Raw genomic sequence first — 22,566 nt, 5'->3', positions numbered from 1 at the left:
TTCATTCTATTCAAATATGGAAACAAAATACCTAAATAAAGAGCCTATACTAAGCATAACTAATTTAAAGCTGAAATTTTGAGTTAGAGTAATAAAAAAATAGTATTTTGATTTATCAATCCATTACCTGATTCGCTCTCGGTGCCTAGAAATTGAGATATTAATTGTGAGAACATGAGCAAATGTGCACCGTCAATTTTGGTGTGTCTTCCAATTATAAGGGTACAGATCTATCGCAAGAATGAAGGGTGTTCACACATACTCGCGTAGTTGGACCATGCCGAGAACAAGTTGTGCGAGCTGCGGCTACAGGTGAAGTCCGGAATGTGGTTGAAGGCGCGCAGGTTGAGAGTGACAGAGGGGCGTTGTCGTGTTGCTAACTAGATGAAGCATATGGTGGATGAGACATACAAGGACCATGCTTAATTGATTTCAGGTGCATCATATCAAAGGTGAAAGGGAGCGCCGTAAGATCCTGAGGACCAAGATCGAGATGCTACCGAAGAACATTCATTGGCATCATGATGGAGATGTAGGTGAAATTCACCATGACAAACGCGGATACAGAGACCTTCCAGATCAAGGTGGAGCAGGGGCACATCATAGAGAGGAAACATACCAAGAACAGTAGCATATTGAAGACCAAGGCGATGTGGAAGACACATAACGAAGCACTACTACATCCTAGTGAGGCTGCCAGTCTTGTACCAAAGGTGTATTTTTGCTATGGACGCCAAGCTGAACGCGGCTCGCAAAGAGCTAGAGGGTATCAAGACAGGGAGACCCACTTCATATACTGTGGAGGTGATCCCGTTCATGACGTCCACAGGCTATTGAGGCCGCGCTGAACGTGGGCAAAAAGAGGCGAACTGAAACATATCAAAAGAGTAGTAGTTCTTGGCATCCATCGCGTGATCATTTAGTGAGCAAGTTGGCTGGCTCAAGGCGTGTGAAACAATGCGGTGCGTTGGTGTTAGTGAGAAAGACATTGAGAGGAAAGCAGCTCAAAAGAATATATTGAGAGAAAACCAACTCAAAAGAACCTATATATACGTAGCTCATCACTGCGAGGAAAGCAAAAATACGATTAGAAGAACAAAGTTGTTTGTTGCTCTTAACTATCACTGACATATAGTTGCTCTTAACTATCACTGACATATTAGTTGCACTATTAGCACGGGTTACCTTGTAGTTTGCTTGGACTATCACAAATTCCAAAACGTACATGGACGTATATCACTTAACCACAGTCAATCCAGAAAGCATAAGCACCCGATCATATTCAGAAATCTAACTTTTAGATTCACGAATCAATTTACCTTTTTCCAGTTAAGATGGTAACAGCATCCACCAACAGATTTCTTCGTGAATAACGCGGACAAAACACCTCATAGCCTTCGCTTTGGACTGATTACTGAACCGCTAGTTAAGATGAAGACATTATTTTAAGAATAGCTAGTTAAGGATGAAGAATCAAGACATTTCATATCTATAGTCTGTACTGCCAAAAATCAATTGGCAACTATTATTAGTCAAAGAAGAGCTAAAGGATGTGAATCTATCTTCTCTAGCAGCTGTGAATAGCTTATAAGTGGCAAAATTCAATCTTCATTCCTTATCCTCTTAAGCAACAACCCTGGAAATCCAGTTGTTCCATGCCCTGTTTCTCTTGTTCCTTAGCCTGTCAGCAATGGCAAAAGCCAGCTCGAGGGACTGCGACGCGTTCAGCCTGGGGTCACATTGTGTGTGGTAGCAATCACTCAGATCATCAAATGTCACCGCCTTGGATCCACCAATACACTCTGTAACGTTCTGCCCCGTCATCTCCAAGTGAACACCTCCAGGGTAGCTTCCCTCTTGCTCATGAACATCAAAGAAAGCTCTGAGCTCAGCCTGCACAAACAAGTGCCAAGTGGTATGAAAATACAGACCGTCAGAAGGTTGCTTATTACCAAATGAAAGCAGAAGGCCTGTTCTTACCCTGATCGCATCGAATGACCTTGTCTTCAGCCCACACGGTGCACTGATGGTGTTTCCGTGCATTGGATCGCTAACCCAAGTAACAATCATCCCAGCTTGGCGTACTGCTCTGATCATATGTGGAAGCTTGACACGCATGTTCTCAGCCCCCATTCTTGTGATAAGTGTCAATCTCCCGGGCTTATTGTGAGGGTTCAGAATCTCACACAATTTCACAAGCTCTGATGGATCAAGTTTATCACTTACCTATATATATAGCATATGCAAGTTAATACTGGCCAGAGGAAGATAACCATAAAACAGTAACTAATATGCTTCTGTCTATAACTGCTGAAAACGGGACATTGCACTAACTATTATAGCCAGCAGTACGATATTCAATGCTACAAGACTGCAGCTCTCATAGCTTTTTTCAGGAAAAATGATGAGATCTGATAGCTAAGATTACTACTGGTTCACACATGAAATGGATTTTCAATTCTTACTTATGACCATATATGAGAAATCCATCGATCAATACCAATAAGACGCATAGCTTGAGAATTTCTACAGACATATTATATGGAAAGATGTTAACTGGAGATTTTATCCAACACAGTCTACTCTGGTAGCATGGTTATTACCTTTACACCCAGAGGATTCGAAATACCACGCAGGAATTCAACATGAGCACCATCCAGCTGCCTAGTCCTCTCACCAACCCAAAGCATGTGTGCAGAACAGTCATAGTACATGCCAGTGATGGAGTCCTCCCTAGTCAGTGCTTGCTCATATGGTAAATGAAGGCACTCATGGGATGTCCATAACTCAGCTGTGGTCATGATGGGGTGTTGAGGAGTCATACCAGCAGCAGCCATAAATCCAATGGCATCCTGAACCCTCTGTGAAAGCTCCAGATACCTGCTAGCACAAGAAGTTATCATATATGATCTGTAATTTAATATATAAGAATGAATACCATTAAATATGGTATATACAGTACAAGCACTGTGCTAAAAGGGTCTGATGACATCCATAACAGTCGGATAAACAAACTTTTGTTATATTTGTTGTTTTGCACACTGGATTTTCTGCCTGAAGCAAAGCCAATAACACGTGAAGTTTTCATTGAGAAAAGAAAAGTGAAAAGAGTAGCATAAAATTAATTGCAGAAGGCATAGTCACTCGATGACACTAGCTAAGTACCTGTCTCCTTGTGTGCTGTGCCTCAAGAAATCGAGATTCCACTGGGTGACTCTCTGAAGATCTGCGAACCCTCCATGGGCAAATCCTCTGAGAAGATTTAGGGTGCTCGCGGACTGGCCGTAGGCCTGAATCAACCTTTCAGGATCTGGTACACGCGATTTTTCATCAAAAGCGTCACCGTTGATGATATCCCCTCTGTAGGAGGGAAGCGTTACCCCATCCCTAGTCTCAGTTGGGTTCGATCTTGGCTTTGCAAATTGACCAGCCATCCTTCCAACCTGAGATACATCATCATCAACACCTTTTATAAGCTACTCGAGAGTAGCTCTTCTTATATAAACTACTCGATAATCTGCCGGCTCAAACAACAGGTTAGTGTCGCATTTTGCTCATGCAGAATGATAAATCACGAGTGGACAAAATTAAAATGTTTTAATGGTGGCCCTTTTTCTTTTTTTCCCAAACGTAACAGAAGAGCAGGTTAAGAGATTGAAATACAGATTATTGCTTTCAGAACATCACGAATGTATTTTCCCATTTACATATCCACACCAGTGATGCTAAACAAATGTGATCCTAGTCTCAATACTGTGTTGGTTTTCATTTTTCCTTATTTTTACTTAACCTTTTGCAAATGTCCAATCTGCATCTTGTTACAGTCTCCAGAGTCAGACACCTATCTCTGATCTTAGGATAGCCTGAGTCCTCTTTCGGCACATTGAACAAATATTCAATATCTAGAAACATGGCAAATAGCTTGTTTCAACATATTTTCAGCTTCATTTCGCCTATAGTTTGCCGATGACTTAAAACCGATTCAAGTTACCAGAAAACAATCATTATACTACCGAACAGTGAACTATACAGCACAGAAACTTAATACAATGACATTTGTAATGTCATCTATTTTAAAGAGAAACTGGGACTTGGGAGGATGACAAAAGGGATCCTGAAACAGATTAATTGAAAACGTATTGCATATTCTCAAATCTAGCAATTTGAATGTCACGAACGTGCCAAATTCTAAATTATGATTGATATTGAGACGCGTCGAAGTCAAATATCCACAACAATCCAAACAAAAGTCATAAATTCTCGTTAGGGCAGTGCAAATCGTGCAATTTATTAGGCGCAGATTTTTGCAAACGAAGAACGATCATTTAGGGGAAGAAACAATGCTTGGATTGGATCAGGGGAGGGGAGAGGACGCGGGGTGGTGACTGCTGATTGGTGAACCATGAATGAAGGAATAACGACCTTGATGGTGGGCATCTGACCGCCGAAGGTGAGGACGACGGCCATCTGCAGCATGAGCCGGAACGTGTCGCGGATGTTGTTGGCGCCGAAATCCTTGAAGCTCTCGGCGCAGTCGCCGCCCTGCAGGAGGAACGCCCGTCCCATGGCCGCCTCCCCGAGCCGCTCCTCCAGCTTCCGCACCTCTCCCGCGAACACCAGAGGCGGGAAGGCCTCCAGCGAGCGCTCCGCGCCCTCCAGCGCGGCCTGATCGGGGTACTCCGGGATCTGCCGCGCGGGGCGCGCGCGCCAGCTGCCCGGCGCCCACTCGCCCGGCCCCGCAGTGGCCGCGCGCGCCGTCGTGGGGCACCGCCGCCGCGGCCTCGTCCGCGGGACGAGGGAGCGCGGGGCAATGGCGGGAGCCGGCGGCGCAATGGGCAGGGACGCCATTGTGGCGGTGGCCGTGGCGATGGAGTGGAGATCGAGTCTAGGGAGCGAGGCGGCGTCGCGACGAGAGGGAAGGAGGCGGGCGCGGCGAAGTCTGTTGCCGCGAAACGTTTTGCATGGAACGCGTCCATCAGCGCGTCACCCATGTGTCCGGTGCGTGCATGTGGCGGCGCGTGGCAGAGGGCACAGGAGCACAAGGATTATGGACCATTGGATCTGGATTCTGGAAGTCCGGAGCACAGGATTTCCTGGCGGCTTCTCGGTAGTTTGTAGGGTTTTTACCCTTTCACTTTCGCTAGCAGTTTAATTTTTAGGCAGGTTGGAGTTGGGAGTATTTCGCACTGCACAAGGGGTGGGCGCAAAGGGTGCTTTGAGATTCGTACACGTTTTGCCAAAATATCGTGCAAAACAAAAACGATGGCGTGCAGCTGGACCGCCCGTCCGGCACGTACCGTACACAAACCCAACTTCTTTACTTTTATTTATCATTGTCAATCACTGCACCCTAGTTAATCCCGTGCCATGCAATGTACAATTATACAGCTGCTATACAGAGTAACAATGCAACATTCCTTACCACACGCACACTCGACATTCCTTATTGTTGGTTAGGTTCAGCGGCACCGTATCCCCGTTCCTCGATCATGCCCGTCCATATGCAGCACGAAGGTCCCATGATGAGCTGCATGGAAGAGCTGATCACTGATCAGTAGGTGTCCTCGGCGTCGGCCTCTTCCTCGTCGCTCTCCAGCGCGGCCATCTCGGCGAGCAGCGCCGGGTCCACCACCTTGGACATGTCGCCGGGGGTCTTGGCCTCCTGGACGATCCGCATGATCTCGTCCACGGCCTGAGCCGGCTCGGCGGGCTCCGTGTCCTTGTAGTTGGCCTTCTCCCACTCCGAGATCTCCCGCGGCAGGTTCTTCAGGAACCACGGGTGCTTCTTTATCTCCGGGATCGTGATCCTCTTCAGCAAGACAAGAGTTTCAGAAGGATTCACTTTGTCAGTCAGTCTCACGTATTTGCCTCTTGGAACAATCTGAAGGTCAGGGTAACTTGGCTTTCCTGAACACGGAAAGAGGAAGTACCTTTGAAGGATCGGAGACGAAAATTTGAGACAGAAGGCGTCTGCAGTCTGAAGACACTCTCACATAATCCGGGATGGAGTATTGCACGCCAAGAATTCTCTGTCAGGCACAAGACGCACATTTTGCATTGCTTTCAGAGTTCCATGCTTTCAGATTCGCCAAACAAGCGATTGAAGCAAGTTGTGACAACCAACAGAATGGGAAAGGATATGAATGAGATGATTACGCTGATCGTTTTGCGGAAGTTCCTTGGATCCTCGGGATCTTCAAATGGATATGATCCCACGAGCATTACATACAGTGTCACGCCGCAGGACCAAACATCTGCTACCTGGATGAATTGAATGAGTTTTGTCACAACATGCAGAGTTGAAAGGTAACCGTGTAATGTTTCAGAAAGTTCAGAAGTCTAAACGCTTCCATGGAAGCACACAACAACTTCATATCCCTGCTTGTCTTCAGTGTAAGCATTTTCAGTGGTAGTGCCACAATGAATTGATTAGAACTTAAATGCTATATTACTGTGGTCACTCAATGTTAGAAAAAGAATACAGTTCATGTACTTCCGGAGCAGCATATCTGCTTGCTTTTAGTGACAAAACAATATTCTGTGAAGGATTCCAAACTCAAGTCCTCAATCAAAGATATGAAAACTGAAGGCACTAAACTAGCAATATCCTTTAGCTCAGTTCTCACAAAAAGAATTCAAAACTTTCTGTAGATAGTGCAATAGTTGATACATAATAAAGTGGAGAACTTGGGATTGTCAAAAAAAGAAGAAGAAAAGAAATGGCAATAAGTCATTCACCTTGCCATCATACTCCTTTCTTGAAAGAACCTCAGGCGCTATGTAAGCTGGAGTGCCAACTGTTGATTTTGGTTTTGAGTGCAGCAAGGCAGACTGAAAAGCACACAAGCGAAGTTTATAACTGATTCAACGACACAAAAGAAGTCAGTTACTGGTAAAGTTAAGATGCAGAACAGAGCTAGTTGCAATATCCATATATAGCACCTTTGAGTAACCAAAGTCACAAATTTTCACACGAGGTGTTGGACTCCCATCAAGGAGGGTGTTCTCAAGTTTAAGATCACGGTGACAAATTTCCTGCATTCACATTTGCATTTCATCAACTCTTGTGCGCTGCTATTCATAAACTTTGTGGACTGTTTGAAGCAAAACCATACCATGGAATGGCAGTAGCTGACCCCTGATATCAGCTGCTGAAAGAAATACCTGGACTATTGACATTAACAACAAAGGAAACACAAAATATTAGTCAGACATGGTTTGGGGCGAGGAACATAAGCTCAGGATAGGAGAAGTAGGGCCAAAGGGAACCTCATCTTCACTGAATCTCCCCGCGGTGCAGATTTTCTCGAAGAGCTCTCCACCAGCAGCATATTCCATTACAATGGCGAGATGTGTGGGTGTTAAACAAACCTGTTACCCATTGATTCGCAGAACAAACGATGAACTTGTCATTCAATTTGGTCCTAAGATGATAAATTTCTCAGTGTTCGAAAATGATTTAGCTAGGCTTATACTGCAGAGTAAAATAGGATGCCTCTGAAACTGCTCTGATAACTATCAAATGATAATAGTTTGTTGCTTTGTGCAGCTCCGCTAATAGTGAATTCAGTGCTGCTAAACATAGGACAGATGCGAACAGCCGAAAACAACATACTAGAACTGAAAGGCAGAGCTCCTTCCATTTACGTTTTTAAAAAAAGAAAACAACATACTATCCCTTATCTCCCAAAAAGAGTACCACTTTTACTTTGTAGGCATACTTCTCAGTTCAGATTTTCAGATTTCAGAACCATCAAACGTCATGAATTCAATTCGATAAAATCAACAGATAAAGCTAATCAATCAAACGATGAGTTCAATTTTTTTGAATTACCTCCTTGAACCGAACGATGTTAGGGTGCCGGAGCGACTGGTGATTGATGATCTCCCTCTGCACATTCTCATCAATCTGCACGGATACATAGCTCAAAAGTCAAAACACTATCCAAGAAACACCACACACATAAAAAAACATCAAGTCAGGGGCACTTTGTAGACTGAAACCCCCATTTTTCTCACCATGAAACGACCCTGCAACACCCTACCATTCCTAATTCCGAAGCAGCAAACCCCAAAATCAAGCATGAACGGGAAACCAAAGACCAAAGCCGCGAGACTGCTGCGTACCTTCTTGCCCCTCTCGATGTACTTGACGGCGACGAGCTCCTTGGTCCGCTTATCCCTGACCAGCCTGGCTACCCCGAAGTTACCGGCTCCCAGCTCCTTCAGCGCCTCGTACCTCTCCTCCATTTGCAGCACACACACCCGACCAAGACCTCCCGAAAATGGCGACTTCAGAGCAAAGGAGTCTCCCGGAGAAGAACCGAGCGACCAACCCCCAATCAGAAGACTGCGAACTCTAACCAAACCAGACCGGATCGAATAGAGAATTCCTCGGTCGCAGTCGCGGCGTCGACGCGAAAGCGACGAAGTGAGGAAGGGATGTGGGACTTGGAGGCCAAGCGACGCGACGTCGGCGACGGCAGGCTTGGAGCGACGCGGCGAGGCGGTGGGCCGGATGCTCGACAGGTGGATGAGGCGGCGGTGTTCTTCCGAGGCTGTCTCCAGCAGCGTTCCCGTTCTCTATTGCTCCAGCAGCGTTCTCTAAATGGTCCTCTAAAATAGAGAACCCTACAGGTTTCCTCTGTATATAGAGATTCTCTCTCCTCTTCTCTATTTTTTCTTTACGTTTCAAACACTGAATTAAATAAAAATAAAATATGTCCATAGCGTTTGAGGTATGATAAATACGTACGTATAAAAATTTGGAACAAAATACGTTTCTAATATAGGGTTTAATGTATAGAGAACGAGATTTAGAGAACGTTGTTGGAGAGAAATGAGATATAGAGAAGAGAATCTTGTAGAGAATTCTGTAAATGAAGGATGTAGAGGATGGGATTTGGAGGATATCGCTGGAGATAGCCTGAGGGCGGGCGTGGGCCCGGAGTGGCGTCGCTGTTCGAAGGTCCCGGCGCGGCGGCCGGCAGTCCATGGGTATAAAGTAGGTGACGCGTCCTTTCTGAATGCGACGTGGCCTCTGCCGCGGGCCCCTCTAACGGCCTGGGGCCATGCAACCGTAGACCCATGCGGCCCAGTTTGCTTGCACTGCTGCAATTGCACGGACTGATTTTATGGGCCTAGTACGGGCTTCATTTCCTGTGGTATGTTTCCCAGCAAAAGATTTTGACTTGCCTACCATTCAGAAAAAGAAAAATAAAGAACACATTGGAGAAAAAAACTGTGTGACCGGTGGAAAAAAGATGTGGCGAGATAGGAAAAAGTATGACAGGTCTCATTTGACGTTTATCAGTTTATTACATAAAAATGGACCCTCGCCTAAGAACTGTAGCATGCCGAATATTTGGTTCGGCAAACAACCACATAAATGCCAAATTCACAACTGGACAAGGAAACCCGGTGCTCTTCCTACACACAGCCAACTGTTCTTTCTTGATGACGCTTGCCGAGCACACAGAGAAGCGCCCAAATTAGAAGCTCATAGCAGACTTTAAACCACTCCAAGGTAGTACTAAGCCCCACTATTTCATTCAGCAAAGTACCTATCAATTCAGATCTGGGTATCTTTAGCTGCCCCCACAGTTCGCAAAAGTTTAGCTATCTGTGTTCCAACAGTATTATGCTCATCAAGCCCCAATGCATCGCTCGTCGAACACCATTTTGGGGCAAGCCAGTGCTTCAGCCACTAAAACTGAATTGTGATGGTCATACCTGGCGGCTGAAAAGCGAGCACAAACAACTGATGATCGTTCCAAATCAATGCCCCGGACCGTCCCTGTAGTCGGCTTTGGTTCTTGAGATGCGTGGGCAACGACTGGCATGGTAAACCAAGCGACTTGAGATGAAATCAAACACCTGTGATAATCTGCCATCAATCAATCACAATCACATGCAAGAGCAATGATTGTAAGATAATAGCCTAGCCGGCTGTGCTCTTAGGCCAGTCTCGGTGGGGAGTGCTATCTTACAGTTGTTAAGACTGGAAAATTGGTAACTATATCGGGTAATGACACTCATCCTCCTCTCTCCTCATAAACGACTCTGCTAGCAAATTTGCTAATGTGGTATGATATTTAATGCTTATGACACTCCTATGATACTCCTATTGAAATTGGCCTTATACGTGACAAAATCTAGATAGCTACCCAGATTTTAGAAAACTAGTTCAATTAACCGAAGAAGGGCTACTACCTTAAGAGCATTAATTCCCTAGAAGAATAGCACATGAAGCAAGCTAGTATTGCTGATGGTGTCGATGCAGATAATGTTGTCAAGAAATCGTAACATTGCTCCATGCGATATCAGAATCAAATCCTAAGACGAGTCTCAACATGGCACAATTGCCATAATTAAAAATTTAGTATCCGAACCGGATAAGTGTTATAAGAATGAAACTTCTCTTTTATCCCACAAAACTCTCTATTTTTTTCTCTTTATAATGATTCTACTACATCAGCAAAATTTAATGCAATAAAATTTTTATAAAACTTCACTGAGACTGATCAAATCAAAAGGAGTCAGAACAGATTATTCAGGTTCGAGAATCCTCTGATTCCCCCAAGAAAAGGTATACAAGTTTAAAATGGTCTACAAACAACGCACGGTCTCGCGAATTCCGTCCCCGGAGCTGACCAGACGCGAATAACCGAGCAGAAGGATCCGCCGGCCGCCGCAGCGTGTGTGGGCTACTTACTTGGCTGCTGCGACCGAGTGGGAGTGGCCTTCCAGGTCGTCGGGTGCGTGCACCGGTGCCGTGCCCGTGCGCCACCGCCCACCCGCTCGTTTCGTCATTCTGGGCGTGGCCAGCCGCCAGCGACGGGCGGGTCCGAGAATAGCCGCCGCGGGGATCCGCGCGGGTGCGCTGTCGCGTGCCGAGTCGCTCGTGCCGTCGCGCGGCTTCGTCTCGGCACCCCTTTTCGCCGCACGTTTTGGCCCGTTTCCCAGTAGAAGAAGCGTCGACAGGGACGCGGCACATGCGACGCCGTGGCGGAGGGAACGAACTGACCCGAGGCCGAACGGGGGGCAGAGGTACGGGGAAGAGCGTGAGCCCGCGCTCCTGCCCGCCGGGGGCCAGCCAGGGTTCAGCTCCCCGTCCCCGTCTCCGCCCAGGTCGGTTCGTCTCCGCCCCAACGCGTGGGCGCGACGGGTGCGCCCCCCACACTGTCTGGTCCGTTCCGCTACCCGCTCCCACCAACCAATCGCCGCCGCGTCGCCTCCTCTTCCCCGCCCGCACGGCCTCGCCTCGGCGCCTCGCTCCTCGCCAGAAGAAGCCAGGCTGCAGCCGGAGAACTCGAAGGCCCCCAGCCTCCGTCCCTCCGACCCCGCGCTGCCGGCCCAGATCCGCTCGCCCTGCCGCGCTCGTACCCCCCAGCTCTCACTCGCCGCCGCTCTGCGGCGAAGGCAGCCGCCAGCGCGGGCCCATTTCTAGGCGGGGCCGCGGGCGGCGGTGTTGTCGCGCGGGGCGGGGCCTAGCAGATTGGCTGATTTGAGTGGTTGGTTCGGGTTCTCGGGCCCGTCACGCCGCAGCGATGGGGTGCTTCGCTTCCACGGCGAAGCGGCAGCACCCTGGCTACGAGGACCCCGTACAACTCGCCTCCCAGACCGCCTGTGAGTACGCCGATCCCCCATCCCTTGCCGGCTTGCCTGTGCGTGCGTGCGAGCCACTCGCATGTTCTTCTTCGAGCTTTGATTTCATTTCTGAACGATTGCTGTGTTTGGAATTGGATTAGGATGGCCAAATGTTTCGGTCTATATATTTTGGTGTAGAATACTAGGGTATCTTTGATATCTGTGCAGTAGTGCTGGATCAATGCTGCATCATCCTTTTGATTTATGGATTCGTTTCATTGCCCTGAATAGATCTTGCTTAAATCCGTGCATTTGTTTTGTACATGTAGTCAGCGTTAGTGAAGTTGAGGCCCTGTTTGAGCTGTTCAAGAGCATAAGTGGTTCGGTCATTGATGATGGCCTGATCAACAAGGTATGTTCTATTATACCATATCGTATAGTCAGTTTTGCACGGATGAACATCATATAGCTATTTACCTTTAATTGCTGCTTGTGAGAGTAGAAGTTGAACCTTGTAATCATACATTTTGTCGTCAGCTGCAGAACTTATGCAGGAATGCTATTTTTATGTACTATTGTGGCCTCCAAGATTTATATTACAATATGCATTTTTTTTCTACACACTGTGGTTCCTTCGAAACCTTCCTTCTTACAAGGCAGCTCAAAATTATACATCTTAATAAAGTACTTTACTTTTGTTACACGAAATTGTCACACTTATTATTATGTTTTACAATTGAGCATGGAATAGGTTAAACTTGTTCCTAAGTTATTGGTGTAGCCTAAAGTGAGGTGCCAGGCCACCCAGTTGTTGACTTACAACAAGGATATAGCTGTTCGGAAAATAAGCTCTTGCATGCCATACAATTCATATTTCAGCTAAGCCAAATCTGTGCCACATTAGAAGTAATGCATTTTATATCCCAGATTTACTTTGCACATCATGTTATACAAAGTTTACGAACTGTCATGTAAGCACTCATACAGATACAGAAGTACAGACGAAATCTTGATGCCATCTTCTTTCAAAAAAGATTTAAAAATCTTGATGCCATCGGAAACTAAATTTGTGAACATAAAAACCTAGAGTGTTTAATCTTTGCCATCATTTTACGGTGCAGGAAGAATTCCAGCTAGCATTATTTAAAAATCAGAGGAAGGAAAATCTATTTGCTAATCGGGTATGCATCTCCTTGACTTATTCTCATTTGAGTTTCGCTATTATGTTGTGCTTTCAAGAACTATTGGCATCTGTTAAATTTACACGAAACTGGCCTTGCAGATATTTGACCTTTTCGATGTCAAGAAAAGGGGAGTCATTGATTTTGGCGACTTTGTTCGAGCTCTAAATGTATTTCATCCAAACATACCAATGGAAGAAAAAATTGATTGTAAGTTCTTATCTTTTTATTTCAACTTTATTTGTTCTCATGTGCTATCTTTCTAAGCTTGAACTACCTGACAGTCTCGTTCAAGCTATATGATATGGATGGTACAGGGTTTATTGAACGGAAGGAGGTAATTGCTGGACTCTTTCTGGATCTATGCTTATGCGCATGTTTTCTTAATGCTAACTTCTCCTTGAGAATTATTAAATAGCCGTAAACAAGATATTTGTTTATGTGCAACCAATAAGCTAGTGGCATAGACACTTATGTATTTCTAATCTGAGGAAAGCTTCCTGCCATTTATTGGCTAACTAAAACTTGTATTGTAATCCTTCTGTGCAGGTTAAGCAGATGTTAATTGCTCTTCTAGGGGAATCAGAGATGAGGTTATCTGATGAGATCATTGAGACAATCCTGGACAAGGTTTTTTAACATTTCATTAGAAATTATATAGTTTCTTGGATTGTAGAATGTAGTTCATTCTTGTGACCTATACTGGAGTTAAGACTTACAGAGACTTATGTGGTGATGACAGACATTTTCAGATGCTGATGCGAATCAGGATGGGAAAATAGATAGAGCAGAGTGGGAGAGTTTTGTCACAAGAAATCCTTCCTTGATGAAGATAATGACTCTACCATACCTCAAGTAAGCAGTTTGTGGAAACTACATTGAGTATGATAGAATATAGATATTCAGAAGCATGTCTAAATAAGTTACGACTGCATCACTTTAAAGCTTAACTGATGACTCCGCCACCAGAATATGATTGTTAAGACCATGAGCATCACAGTAACTAGCACATTTTAATTGCCAAAAGGAGTTCTCAATGTTTATTTGATCTGCAGCGGTTTTTCTGGCACCTGAATCTAAACAACGTATTTACTTTCAAAGTGCTCCTGCCTCTATACTCTTGTTTAGAGAATTGATGGTACTGTCATAGTTGTATTACATTTAACTGGAAGCACCACTGGCCCGCTTTAAATACTTGCTTCATGTTTTGCATGAACTTTGATTTGAAGCAACAAAGATACCTGCTAACCGTTTTGCGTGGTCAATATTTCAGGGACATAACAACGACATTTCCCAGCTTTGTGTTTAACTCTGAGGTCGACGATCTTGTCACATGACCACAATTCTTCCATAGATGTATAGTTAACGAAAGGTTTTGCTTTCCTTAAAGCGCAAAAAGCAGAAGCTTGGTACTGGACATGAAGATTTCTAGCTTATTATGAGGGAGGGTTTATTTATGCGGCTGCCAAGGAAGGCGTGTCAAATCGCTAGCCACAGACTTACTCGACAAGTGTGGTATTGTAGTTTTAACGCACGATGCTGGTGCTTTTGTGTTGGTGATTGCGAGATTGTAGCAGTATTCAGAGATGGAACATTTACATGTTCTTTTACCAGTGGGAAGTTTGTGGTTTATCTGTGCTGATCTCATTTTATTCGTGTCACAATAGTACTGCATTCTACCCTCTTCCAAATTGTACGTTGTTTTGATAAATCTAGATACATAGTTTTTGCTACGTATTTAGATAAAGCGTATATCTAGATGTATAACAAAAGCTATGTATCTAGATTTGCTAAAACGACCTGCGGTTTGGAATGGATGGAGTATTTCATTTTTGTGGTTTCCAATTGCATACTTTTCACGGTTAGGCAACCGTTTCCTGCATCGCTACATGTGATAGCTTTTAGCTAATTGCGGCAAAAAAGATCTCGAGATTAGCTTCTTGCAATCTTGCGGTGTATGTACGATTTGACGTGGACTAGATGATTGCTGTAATGTGCTGTTAACATACGTCATAAAACATACTGTCATGCTGATGAATCGACTCCCATTTTCCTCTGCCGTCTGAAATCTAAATGATCGCAAAGCATTATCTCGTAGAACCGTCTAGTTTTTGTTATGCTGATATGGAGCAAAAGTTCTGATGGAGTGATTAACGGGAACATGACACGGATCAAGAACGTGACGTTTTCGGCCATTCTCAGCTCCTAGTTCGATAGCCTCGTTCTGGTGTCCTAGTTAAGACCTAAGAAGATTAAATTTCGCCTGTTTTTTTTTGTTGATGTAAAGGTTAAGCACACGCCTCGGGCTTGTAATGCGGATGCGGTAGCGCTCTACCTTGCTGGGGTTGGGGGCGACTGGGCGAGGTTTATGCCGGCCGGTGTCATGCTTTTGGCCTGAGATGTTGCCTCCTCATGTAATTGAACTGGTTGCTGGCGAGGTGAGGTCAGCGTGAGTTAGCGAATGCTTTCCATCTAAAAAAAGAATACGTGACGTTCTGCTACAAATCGTGCAAGCTACCACTCCTAGAGCATAATGAAAATTGCTGCCTTGAATGGTGACAGTATAGCTCACATGCTTCTTATTTTGATGGTAATGCCTCCATGTGAAAACGTAAGGCACGGTTTGAACAGATATAGCTAATGAATATAAATTTGGCGTCACTTTCAATTCGAATACGAAAGGTACTAGATCTATATCTCACTCTACACACTTCTCGCCTAATTCCTAGATAAAGATTAGAAAATTTGAATCTTAAATATGCATGTGCGTCTTAAAAAAAGAGCAGGAGGAAGTATGATTATTTATTGGAATATGATCTAGTAATGTTTGTGAGGGAATTTTGTGAGAGAAAACTGATAGGAAAGGAGCTTTGGCCCACATGCTGGAGAAGTACCGTTTGGGCCACCTCTCACTCTCTAAGCCCAAGAGCCGACACCGATGAGGTACGCGCACTTGGAATAAAATATCTGCAGGTGTGGGATGTCCTTTTTTGCGGAGAACCCCCGGTACCTGTCCGAATTTCAGCCGCCGCCCGCCCACCTCGCGCACGCCCACGGGCTCTCTTCTCTCCCCAACCCTCGCCCCGCGCCTCGTCACCTCTCCGATCTCTCTCTTCTCTCTCCATCTCGTTTCCCCCGCCTGCGCAGCCAGCAAACCCTAGCCCGAGCGCCCACCTGCGAACCCCGACTCCCCGAGGTTCCCTGGGAACGGAGATTGGAGCTGCCGCGCAAGGATCGGAAGAGCGGGAGCAGCGGCGCCTTACGTGGATCGGGGTTGTTCGGCGGCGGCGGCGGCGTGGGGATGGACCGGAAGCGCATCAAGGACGCCCTCGAGAAGCACCTCGAGAAGTCGTCGCCGTCGACCTCCAGGGGCGTCGTGACCAAGGAGAGGGAGCGCCTCGCTCCTCCCGGGAAGCTGTCAGCGTCGCTCGGCAAGGCCGCGAAGGTGTCCGATAGTGGTGAGAGCCTAGACCGTTCGCGAACCTTTTGTTCTTTACCTGTTCGGATTACCTTCATCATTGTGTATAAACTGCCGCATTGCATGCTTTGTTTGGAAGATGCGACTTTTCTGTTTTTTTTTGGGACAGAATCTTATGTTGACATTTAGTGTGCTGGGATTAGATGCCGTGGCTTCGTATTTTGTGGCCCCTTTGAATGAGATGCTCACTTCATTGCCATCGCTGAAGATGGTCTGCTTCCCGTTTGTGTGTTGGTGCTTTTGCACTAAGTTGTTAAGCAATATAAACTAGGAAACCGGTGAATACGAGTAAAGACTAAAGAGTTAATGAACCAAATGGAATAGGATTCAGAAGCTGAGATGTGTCTGGAAATCAGCAATAATAAGGAACCAAATGGAAGTGCAAATAACATGTATTGCTGGAAGGATGAGATGGATCAAAAGGCTTACCAAACATTTATCATAGAATCAGAAAATAAACGTTTTGTCTTTTCATTATTGGTTAATAGTGTAATACCTTATTTGCTGGAGAATGTGTGATTATTTTCTTCTGCTTGCTTACCAATCTGTTAGTCAGACCGGTGGATTCTCAAGTTTCTGTTATATTTGAACATCTTTAATATGGTATTGTAGGCAACAAAGCACTTGCTGCAGCATGAGGTTGTATACTTGTATAGGATTATATCTTTGTATAAGGTACTCTATCGGCCATGAAAAAGAACTAGCGGTACACAGATCCTTATTAAGAATGTTTGAAATGAGGATAAAAATAGGTGTTTTGGAGCACTAAAGAAAAATCTTTCCTGTCAAATGTTTTAGATGATATGGGGAGAATCATGACGAATAAAAGGAAAAGTAATAGGATGGGAGACAGCAGGAAATGAACATAGTGGTGATGCGGAGTTAATGTTCTGTTTCAGCATCTTATGTTGTGGGAAGCATTGGCACTTCACTTTGATGCGACTTGTTAATTGTGGTTGGATCGATGTTGGTGCATGTGGGACTGATCAACAAACTGAATGATTCATAGTCGCATTATTTTTTCTCTGTATCGAACAGAGGGGACATGTGCCACTGAGGCACTTGGCCGAACAAGTTGATGCCATTCTGTTTGATTCACTTTTTCACTCTTCGCTAGCCTTTAGATATATCCAGGGTGGAGCGATGAACTTGTGGAATGGCCGAACGGGGCTGGGCAAGGAGAAAAGGATAAATTCTGTTGTGCAGATTGTGGATAGATTATATTCTCATTTAGAACTGAAAACAAGCATTGGGCAAAGAGCGTTGAACATAAGACAACATGCCTACAACCCAGGTGTTCTACCCCGATGTAGTTTGTATTCAACCTGCAGAGTTTCCATCTGGTTTTCCTTTGTTGTTCTGCTCATCTCTGGTAATGGTGGGCACCATCACGCCTTGATGCAGAATATGGCTGCACTTCTAATCAAACTTTAGGAACAACTTGATACTTCTTCCCAAATCCTGAGCACAAAAAAGAAAGATTCTTTACAATTTATAAGTGATGTGGTATGCTTTGCCTTTTGTTTTGCGGATCGATATGAAAAATGTAAATAATATACATTTGTTTGTTAGAACATGCTTTAAAAGATTTTTCTAGCATCTGTCTATATTTTGCTTATGATTGTTGTTCTGTATCCACATTAGCAGGGATTCTTAATATATATTCGATTTTGCATCATTAGGCACCCCTTAACCTTCCTTTTCCCATTGGGACTGCAGAGGAATTCGAATCTGACAGTGAAGATTCTGATGTCAGTGGTTCTGAGGGCGAGGACACATCCTGGATCGCATGGTTCTGTAGCTTGCGAGGCAATGAATTCTTCTGCGAGATTGATGATGATTACATACAGGATGATTTCAACCTGTGTGGTCTGAGTAATCAAGTGCCATATTATGATTATGCACTTGATCTCATCTTAGACATTGAGTCTTCAAATGGTGAGATTGTCTTAACTTAAGAAAGCTACTGGTTTAATATCTACTGTAGGCCGTAGATATACATATTGGTTTGCCTTTTCTTATTTTCACACCACCTGACCTTATCTTGTTTGCATTCTTTATTTGTGTTGATAAATATCTTCCTAAAGAGTCGATTCCGTCAACCAGTGGATATGGCCCTTGTATAATAAAAACCACAAATAGGTATAGATTATTTGTGCTGTTGTACTCATGAAATGGGACCATTTATGTACAGGCGACGTGTTCACTGAGGAGCAAAATGAATTGATCGAGTCATCTGCAGAGATGCTGTATGGATTAATTCATGCACGATACATCTTAACAAGCAAGGGTCTAGCTGCAATGGTAATCTGTCTTTTGATCCTATGGATGACATCAAGATATGTTGTGGGCTCTTATCTCAGTGTGATATTGAACTTCCTGCTTTCATTTGCCGCAGTTGGAAAAGTTCAAGAACTATGACTTTGGTAGATGCCCCAGAGTGTACTGCTGTGGTCAGCCCTGCCTTCCAGCAGGACAATCAGATATTCCTAGATCGAGCACAGTGAAAATATATTGTCCGAAATGTGAAGAACTTCACTATCCAAGATCCAAGTACCAAGGCAGTATCCTTTTAACCAATTTTGTCATTATTTTGGTATGATATTTCCATAATTCCATTTACATCTGCTGAGTGAAGAGTGGCCCTTTTATGCTGCTCTTTTAACCACCTTTTAAACTACTGATATATCTTTCTTTGCAATGTTATGTTTTCTATCATCTCCATGCCAACAGCCTAGTATCACATTGAGCATTTCTCCATTATTACTTGCCTTCACTCCTTTTTTTTTTTGGCAAACTCTTCTTGGTAAACATTCGTTGGTAGATATTTGTCATTCAGTTGCAATTACTTGTCCTTGCACATCCTTCACTTTACCCAGACATAGATGGAGCATACTTCGGGACGACATTCCCCCATCTTTTCCTGATGACATACCCACACTTGAAGCCGCAGAAGCCGTCGCAGCAATACACCCCAAGAGTCTTCGGCTTCAAACTTCACAAGAAGTCATGACAGAGCTGTACGTCCAGCAAAAGCACCCTTTTACCTAGGTTTTAGGGAAAGCACCGTGGCCCCCAAATGTTGTGGCCTTTTCATGTACCAATTCGCGAGCTTGGGTCTTGCTGTAAACTGATGTGGAATTGTACCTGTTTTCTGATATTGCTATTCTGTAACCTTAGGTTCCCTCCCTCGCTCACTCGATCAAAGTACGGCTTTACGCATGGTTTCAGGTAATTTAACACGAAGTATTTCGCCTGCTCTTTTTTATATTTGGATGTTTTCACCGAACCCGTTCCCAGGTAAGCAAGATTTACAGTCAGTTCACTGTGTCCTGGTTACATGTGTGGAGTTGTGTTTGTGGTTACTAGTCTGCCGGTACCATCCGGCATGAATACATGCCGACTGTTGGCATGTACGTGCTGCGCCGGCATCTGAATCTTGCTATTGGAACTTGGAAGCAGACATGGTAACGGTGGCCTTTGCAGGAACAAACACATGAAACGCATGCTAAGGGCAGTCCCAACACATGGACCACATGCTCTTGCTGTGTGGTGTGAGCCGTGCCCTCTTTCCAGTTTTTGACCTTGCCCTATGTCCGCTCCCGGATGACCGCCCTTCATCAGTTTTCAACGTCGGGCGTCGGCATCATTCGAGCCGGTCGATCGACATGCGCCGACGGCAGCGGCCGGGAACAGCGAGCGACGTCGCCGTCGTGCGGACGCCGATGCCGACCGGCCTGCGTAGGGCACTTGACCAGACAGGCAGCAGGCGGCGAGGCCGAGTGAGCCGCACTGCACGCGCTTGCGCTGGGCGGGTTCGCCGCATTCGCCGCTGTTTCCCCTTCACCCTAGCCAAACCACCGCCTGCAGGTCTAATTCAGGGCGTGTTCAGTTCGGCGCACCTGACCTCGACTTGGACCATTTTTTTCTTTTCTTTTCCTTTCCTTTTCTTTCTTCCACGCTCCATGGCTTACCGTTGCCATGGCGCGGATTCGGGCGCAAAGGTTGATCGAAAATCGGCTAGCCAGCGTGCTGCCCTCACGATTTCCTGCAGAATAAATTTAGAGCAAGATTTATCGCAGGTCCTTAAACTTATCTGGTTGTGTCATTTAGATTCCTATACTCTTAAGTTGCATACCTAACTCTCTAAACTTGGCCTCTGGTGTGGTTTAGGTACCTGTACTCTTAAAGTGCAGATCTTGCCCTCTAAATTTGCCTTTGCGTGTCATCTAGATCTATCTACTCTCAAAATATGGTGCCATATGATAGGATCAAATTGTTATGCTTTCAAGCAAGCCATTACTTTCGTTGTCTTCTTTTTAGACTCGTTTTGTTGCTATGGAGTGTTTATAGGCCCTTGATTCTAGTTTGCAAAGTACAGCTACAAGTTATTAAATTTTTGAACAATCTTCAAAGAATAGAGCATGACTGTCATATACTGCGTCAGAAGTGAAAAATCATCGAGCTTTCTTGATTGGTACTTATCAATATTCTCTACATACACATGCTAAACCAAAATTTAATTTATTTGAGTATAGTTAAGCTATATCTATAAAAAATAAGTTTTGCAATATAATTGAAATGGCACTATATACATGGACGTAGATGACAACCGAATCCAAGTTTAAAGGTCCAAATATGTATTTTGAAAGTACAGTACTCAGATGGCACCACAGGCGAAGCTAGGTCCGAGAGTACCGTGGTGCACTTCTTCATTTCTATAGCAATTCTATAATTATTAAGTAATACTCCACTAAGTAGTTTTAGATTTTGCATTTGGACCCTGGTGCACGTGGGGCGCCATGGAAGATGACTGTAGCTTCGCCTCTGGATGCACTTGAAACCAAGTTTAAAGGACCAAATATGCAATTTGAGAGTATAGGGACACACAAGTTAAAGAACCAATCATGTATTTTACTCATAAATTTTTTAGCACACACCGAGGGATAATGCCAACATAAGCTATTGTCATACTATTTGTTTTGTCTGACAACGCAATTATGCAGCATTACTCTATCCTTTACACGCACATTAAACTAGCGTAATCCTCATTGACTACACGTCGGACCATGTCGCCGTCAAAAGGCCCCGCGGATAAGCACGGCCCGCCGATGGAATCGACGCAGCACCTTTTGCCCATCAGGCCATCAGGCGCGCGGCGAATTTTCTTCGGGCTCCCGCGGCGGCGTCCCTGTCGGCGCATACGGCCACAGGCCGCAGGCATGTCTTCCCTACGCCTGACGCCATGGACGAATCCAAAATGTTCAAACAAAATTATGGGCGAAAATGCAAGGGGCATTATCGTTTCCGAGGAGATATGTTTTCGAAATTCGAATATTCGCTCGAGCAGACGAAACGCGACACGCCGATGCTGATGAAGAGGCTGCAGGCCTGGGGTAATCGCCGGAATGGCTTATTTATCACACGTACAGCTAGCCGCCGTATTATGTAAATATCCGTTGAAGATAACGATGTTTCAAAATAAAATAAAATATTTCGGAACAAGATAGAAATATGTTAGAACATTGTTATCTTTTAGCTTTTTATTTTATTCTAGAATATTTTATTTTATTTTAAAATATTATTATCTCCAATGAAAATGCACGATGATACAGCGGATATCAGTGCTTGTCGACGAATAAAAGCGCATAGTTGCATGCGAGGACGTCCGGATCTCGCCTCGCCTTTGTCGTTCGTCCTCCCCCCGTCCCCCGTTCAGATCCGGAGACCTGCTGAGCGAGGCCGCACGCAGCGCCCGTGTGCAACTGCATCAGCCGTGTGCATGTCTGCTTGTCTGCCTGCCTCCCCGGATTCCGCTCCGCTCCCAGCCTCCGGTCGCCACCTCCTGTGCGCCGGGCCACTGTTCTGCCTTGCAGGATAGGTCATATGTGGTTGTAATACTAGTGTTCATGTTTCTAGTTTTGCTTTTGAGCGTTTTAAAATAGATCCGTGCAAAAATAAAATTTGTATGCTCATACTTGACCCTATAGGCCTACACTATCTCGCAGGATACGTGAGGTAGTACCAGTGTGTTCTGCTCACCATTTTTCGAGCGTTCTATACCAAGCATGCCATAAGCGTTCTCAATCATTCAGCTCGATTGGATTACATGAAGCACGTCAGCACAGAGACGAAGGTTGTTAGAGCCTTGACACGAAAAAGGGCAAGCTCGGCAGAACCAAAGAGCGAAAAGAGAAAGGCAAAGCTGAGAAGGATTAATTCTTGCTAGCGACTTCTCTGTCCCTAAATAAATGCTAGCTCCGCTGTTTCACAAAGTCTGTCGATGGATGTCCTCCTACATTGAACATTGATTTGGTC

The 22,566-nt window shown here is 45.0% G+C and overlaps 4 protein-coding genes across 5 annotated transcripts; 2 read left to right on the top strand and 2 right to left on the bottom strand.

Annotated features, from left to right (window-relative positions):
- Positions 1-1,623: 1,623 nt before the first annotated feature.
- LOC112873156 (phospho-2-dehydro-3-deoxyheptonate aldolase 1, chloroplastic-like) lies at positions 1,624-4,848 on the bottom strand. The gene is made up of 5 exons (XM_025936176.1): positions 4,423-4,848; positions 3,166-3,443; positions 2,604-2,880; positions 1,981-2,226; positions 1,624-1,893 (listed from the first exon to the last, which is right to left on the bottom strand). The coding sequence occupies exons 1-5, from the start codon at positions 4,846-4,848 to the stop codon at positions 1,624-1,626; spliced, it is 1,497 nt and encodes a 498-aa protein (XP_025791961.1).
- A 451-nt stretch (positions 4,849-5,299) lies between these two features.
- Positions 5,300-8,496, bottom strand: LOC112878272 (serine/threonine-protein kinase SAPK3). The gene is made up of 9 exons (XM_025942717.1): positions 8,128-8,496; positions 7,835-7,909; positions 7,270-7,371; positions 7,116-7,169; positions 6,943-7,035; positions 6,739-6,831; positions 6,157-6,261; positions 5,931-6,029; positions 5,300-5,809 (listed from the first exon to the last, which is right to left on the bottom strand). The coding sequence occupies exons 1-9, from the start codon at positions 8,248-8,250 to the stop codon at positions 5,552-5,554; spliced, it is 1,002 nt and encodes a 333-aa protein (XP_025798502.1). The 5' UTR covers positions 8,251-8,496; the 3' UTR covers positions 5,300-5,551.
- Positions 8,497-11,021: 2,525 nt separating this feature from the next.
- LOC112878274 (calcineurin B-like protein 1) lies at positions 11,022-14,417 on the top strand. Its single transcript, XM_025942720.1, has 8 exons — positions 11,022-11,628; positions 11,919-12,001; positions 12,711-12,770; positions 12,872-12,980; positions 13,055-13,107; positions 13,320-13,400; positions 13,513-13,625; positions 14,044-14,417. Exons 1-8 carry the CDS (start codon positions 11,550-11,552, stop codon positions 14,105-14,107), a joined length of 642 nt encoding a protein of 213 aa, XP_025798505.1. The 5' UTR covers positions 11,022-11,549; the 3' UTR covers positions 14,108-14,417.
- A 1,358-nt stretch (positions 14,418-15,775) lies between these two features.
- On the top strand, positions 15,776-19,568 carry LOC112878273 (putative casein kinase II subunit beta-4). 2 transcript variants are annotated; one of them, XM_025942718.1, is made up of 6 exons: positions 15,925-16,228; positions 17,968-18,186; positions 18,443-18,552; positions 18,647-18,812; positions 19,128-19,268; positions 19,429-19,568. In XM_025942718.1, exons 1-5 carry the CDS (start codon positions 16,072-16,074, stop codon positions 19,259-19,261), a joined length of 786 nt encoding a protein of 261 aa, XP_025798503.1. In that variant the 5' UTR covers positions 15,925-16,071; the 3' UTR covers positions 19,262-19,268; positions 19,429-19,568. The 2 variants fall into 2 exon arrangements, with proteins under 2 accessions (XP_025798504.1, XP_025798503.1); XM_025942719.1 differs by having other exon boundaries at positions 15,776-16,228; positions 19,128-19,518.
- The last annotated feature ends 2,998 nt before the right edge of the window (positions 19,569-22,566 follow it).

The sequence above is a fragment of the Panicum hallii genome, chromosome 9 (genome assembly GCF_002211085.1).
Source record: "Panicum hallii strain FIL2 chromosome 9, PHallii_v3.1, whole genome shotgun sequence".
Classification (NCBI taxonomy): Eukaryota; Viridiplantae; Streptophyta; class Magnoliopsida; order Poales; family Poaceae; genus Panicum; species Panicum hallii.
The sequence above is the reverse complement of the archived record's forward strand: the minus strand, read 5'-3'. Positions and strand labels throughout refer to the sequence as shown.

Bases quoted from the DNA above. Each gene is read 5' to 3' on its own strand.
- LOC112873156 (XM_025936176.1), bottom strand. From the start codon at position 4,848: ATGGCGTCCCTGCCCATTGCGCCGCCGGCTCCCGCCATTGCCCCGCGC. The intron at 2,227-2,603 runs GTAATAACCATG...CTATATATATAG, and splicing joins CGAATCCTCTGGGTGTAAAG to GTAAGTGATAAACTTGATCC. The intron at 1,894-1,980 runs GTAAGAACAGGC...TTGTTTGTGCAG, and splicing joins GGTCATTCGATGCGATCAGG to GCTGAGCTCAGAGCTTTCTT.
- LOC112878272 (XM_025942717.1), bottom strand. From the start codon at position 8,250: ATGGAGGAGAGGTACGAGGCGCTGAAGGAGCTGGGAGCCGGTAACTTC. The intron at 7,036-7,115 runs GTATGGTTTTGC...ATGTGAATGCAG, and splicing joins TCAGCTACTGCCATTCCATG to GAAATTTGTCACCGTGATCT. The intron at 6,030-6,156 runs GTAATCATCTCA...TGTGCCTGACAG, and splicing joins ACTTCCGCAAAACGATCAGC to AGAATTCTTGGCGTGCAATA.
- LOC112878274 (XM_025942720.1), top strand. From the start codon at position 11,550: ATGGGGTGCTTCGCTTCCACGGCGAAGCGGCAGCACCCTGGCTACGAG. The intron at 13,401-13,512 runs GTTTTTTAACAT...TGGTGATGACAG, and splicing joins TTGAGACAATCCTGGACAAG to ACATTTTCAGATGCTGATGC. The intron at 13,626-14,043 runs GTAAGCAGTTTG...TCAATATTTCAG, and splicing joins ATGACTCTACCATACCTCAA to GGACATAACAACGACATTTC.
- LOC112878273 (XM_025942718.1), top strand. From the start codon at position 16,072: ATGGACCGGAAGCGCATCAAGGACGCCCTCGAGAAGCACCTCGAGAAG. The intron at 18,187-18,442 runs GTGAGATTGTCT...ATTTATGTACAG, and splicing joins AGACATTGAGTCTTCAAATG to GCGACGTGTTCACTGAGGAG. The intron at 18,813-19,127 runs GTATCCTTTTAA...CACTTTACCCAG, and splicing joins AAGATCCAAGTACCAAGGCA to ACATAGATGGAGCATACTTC.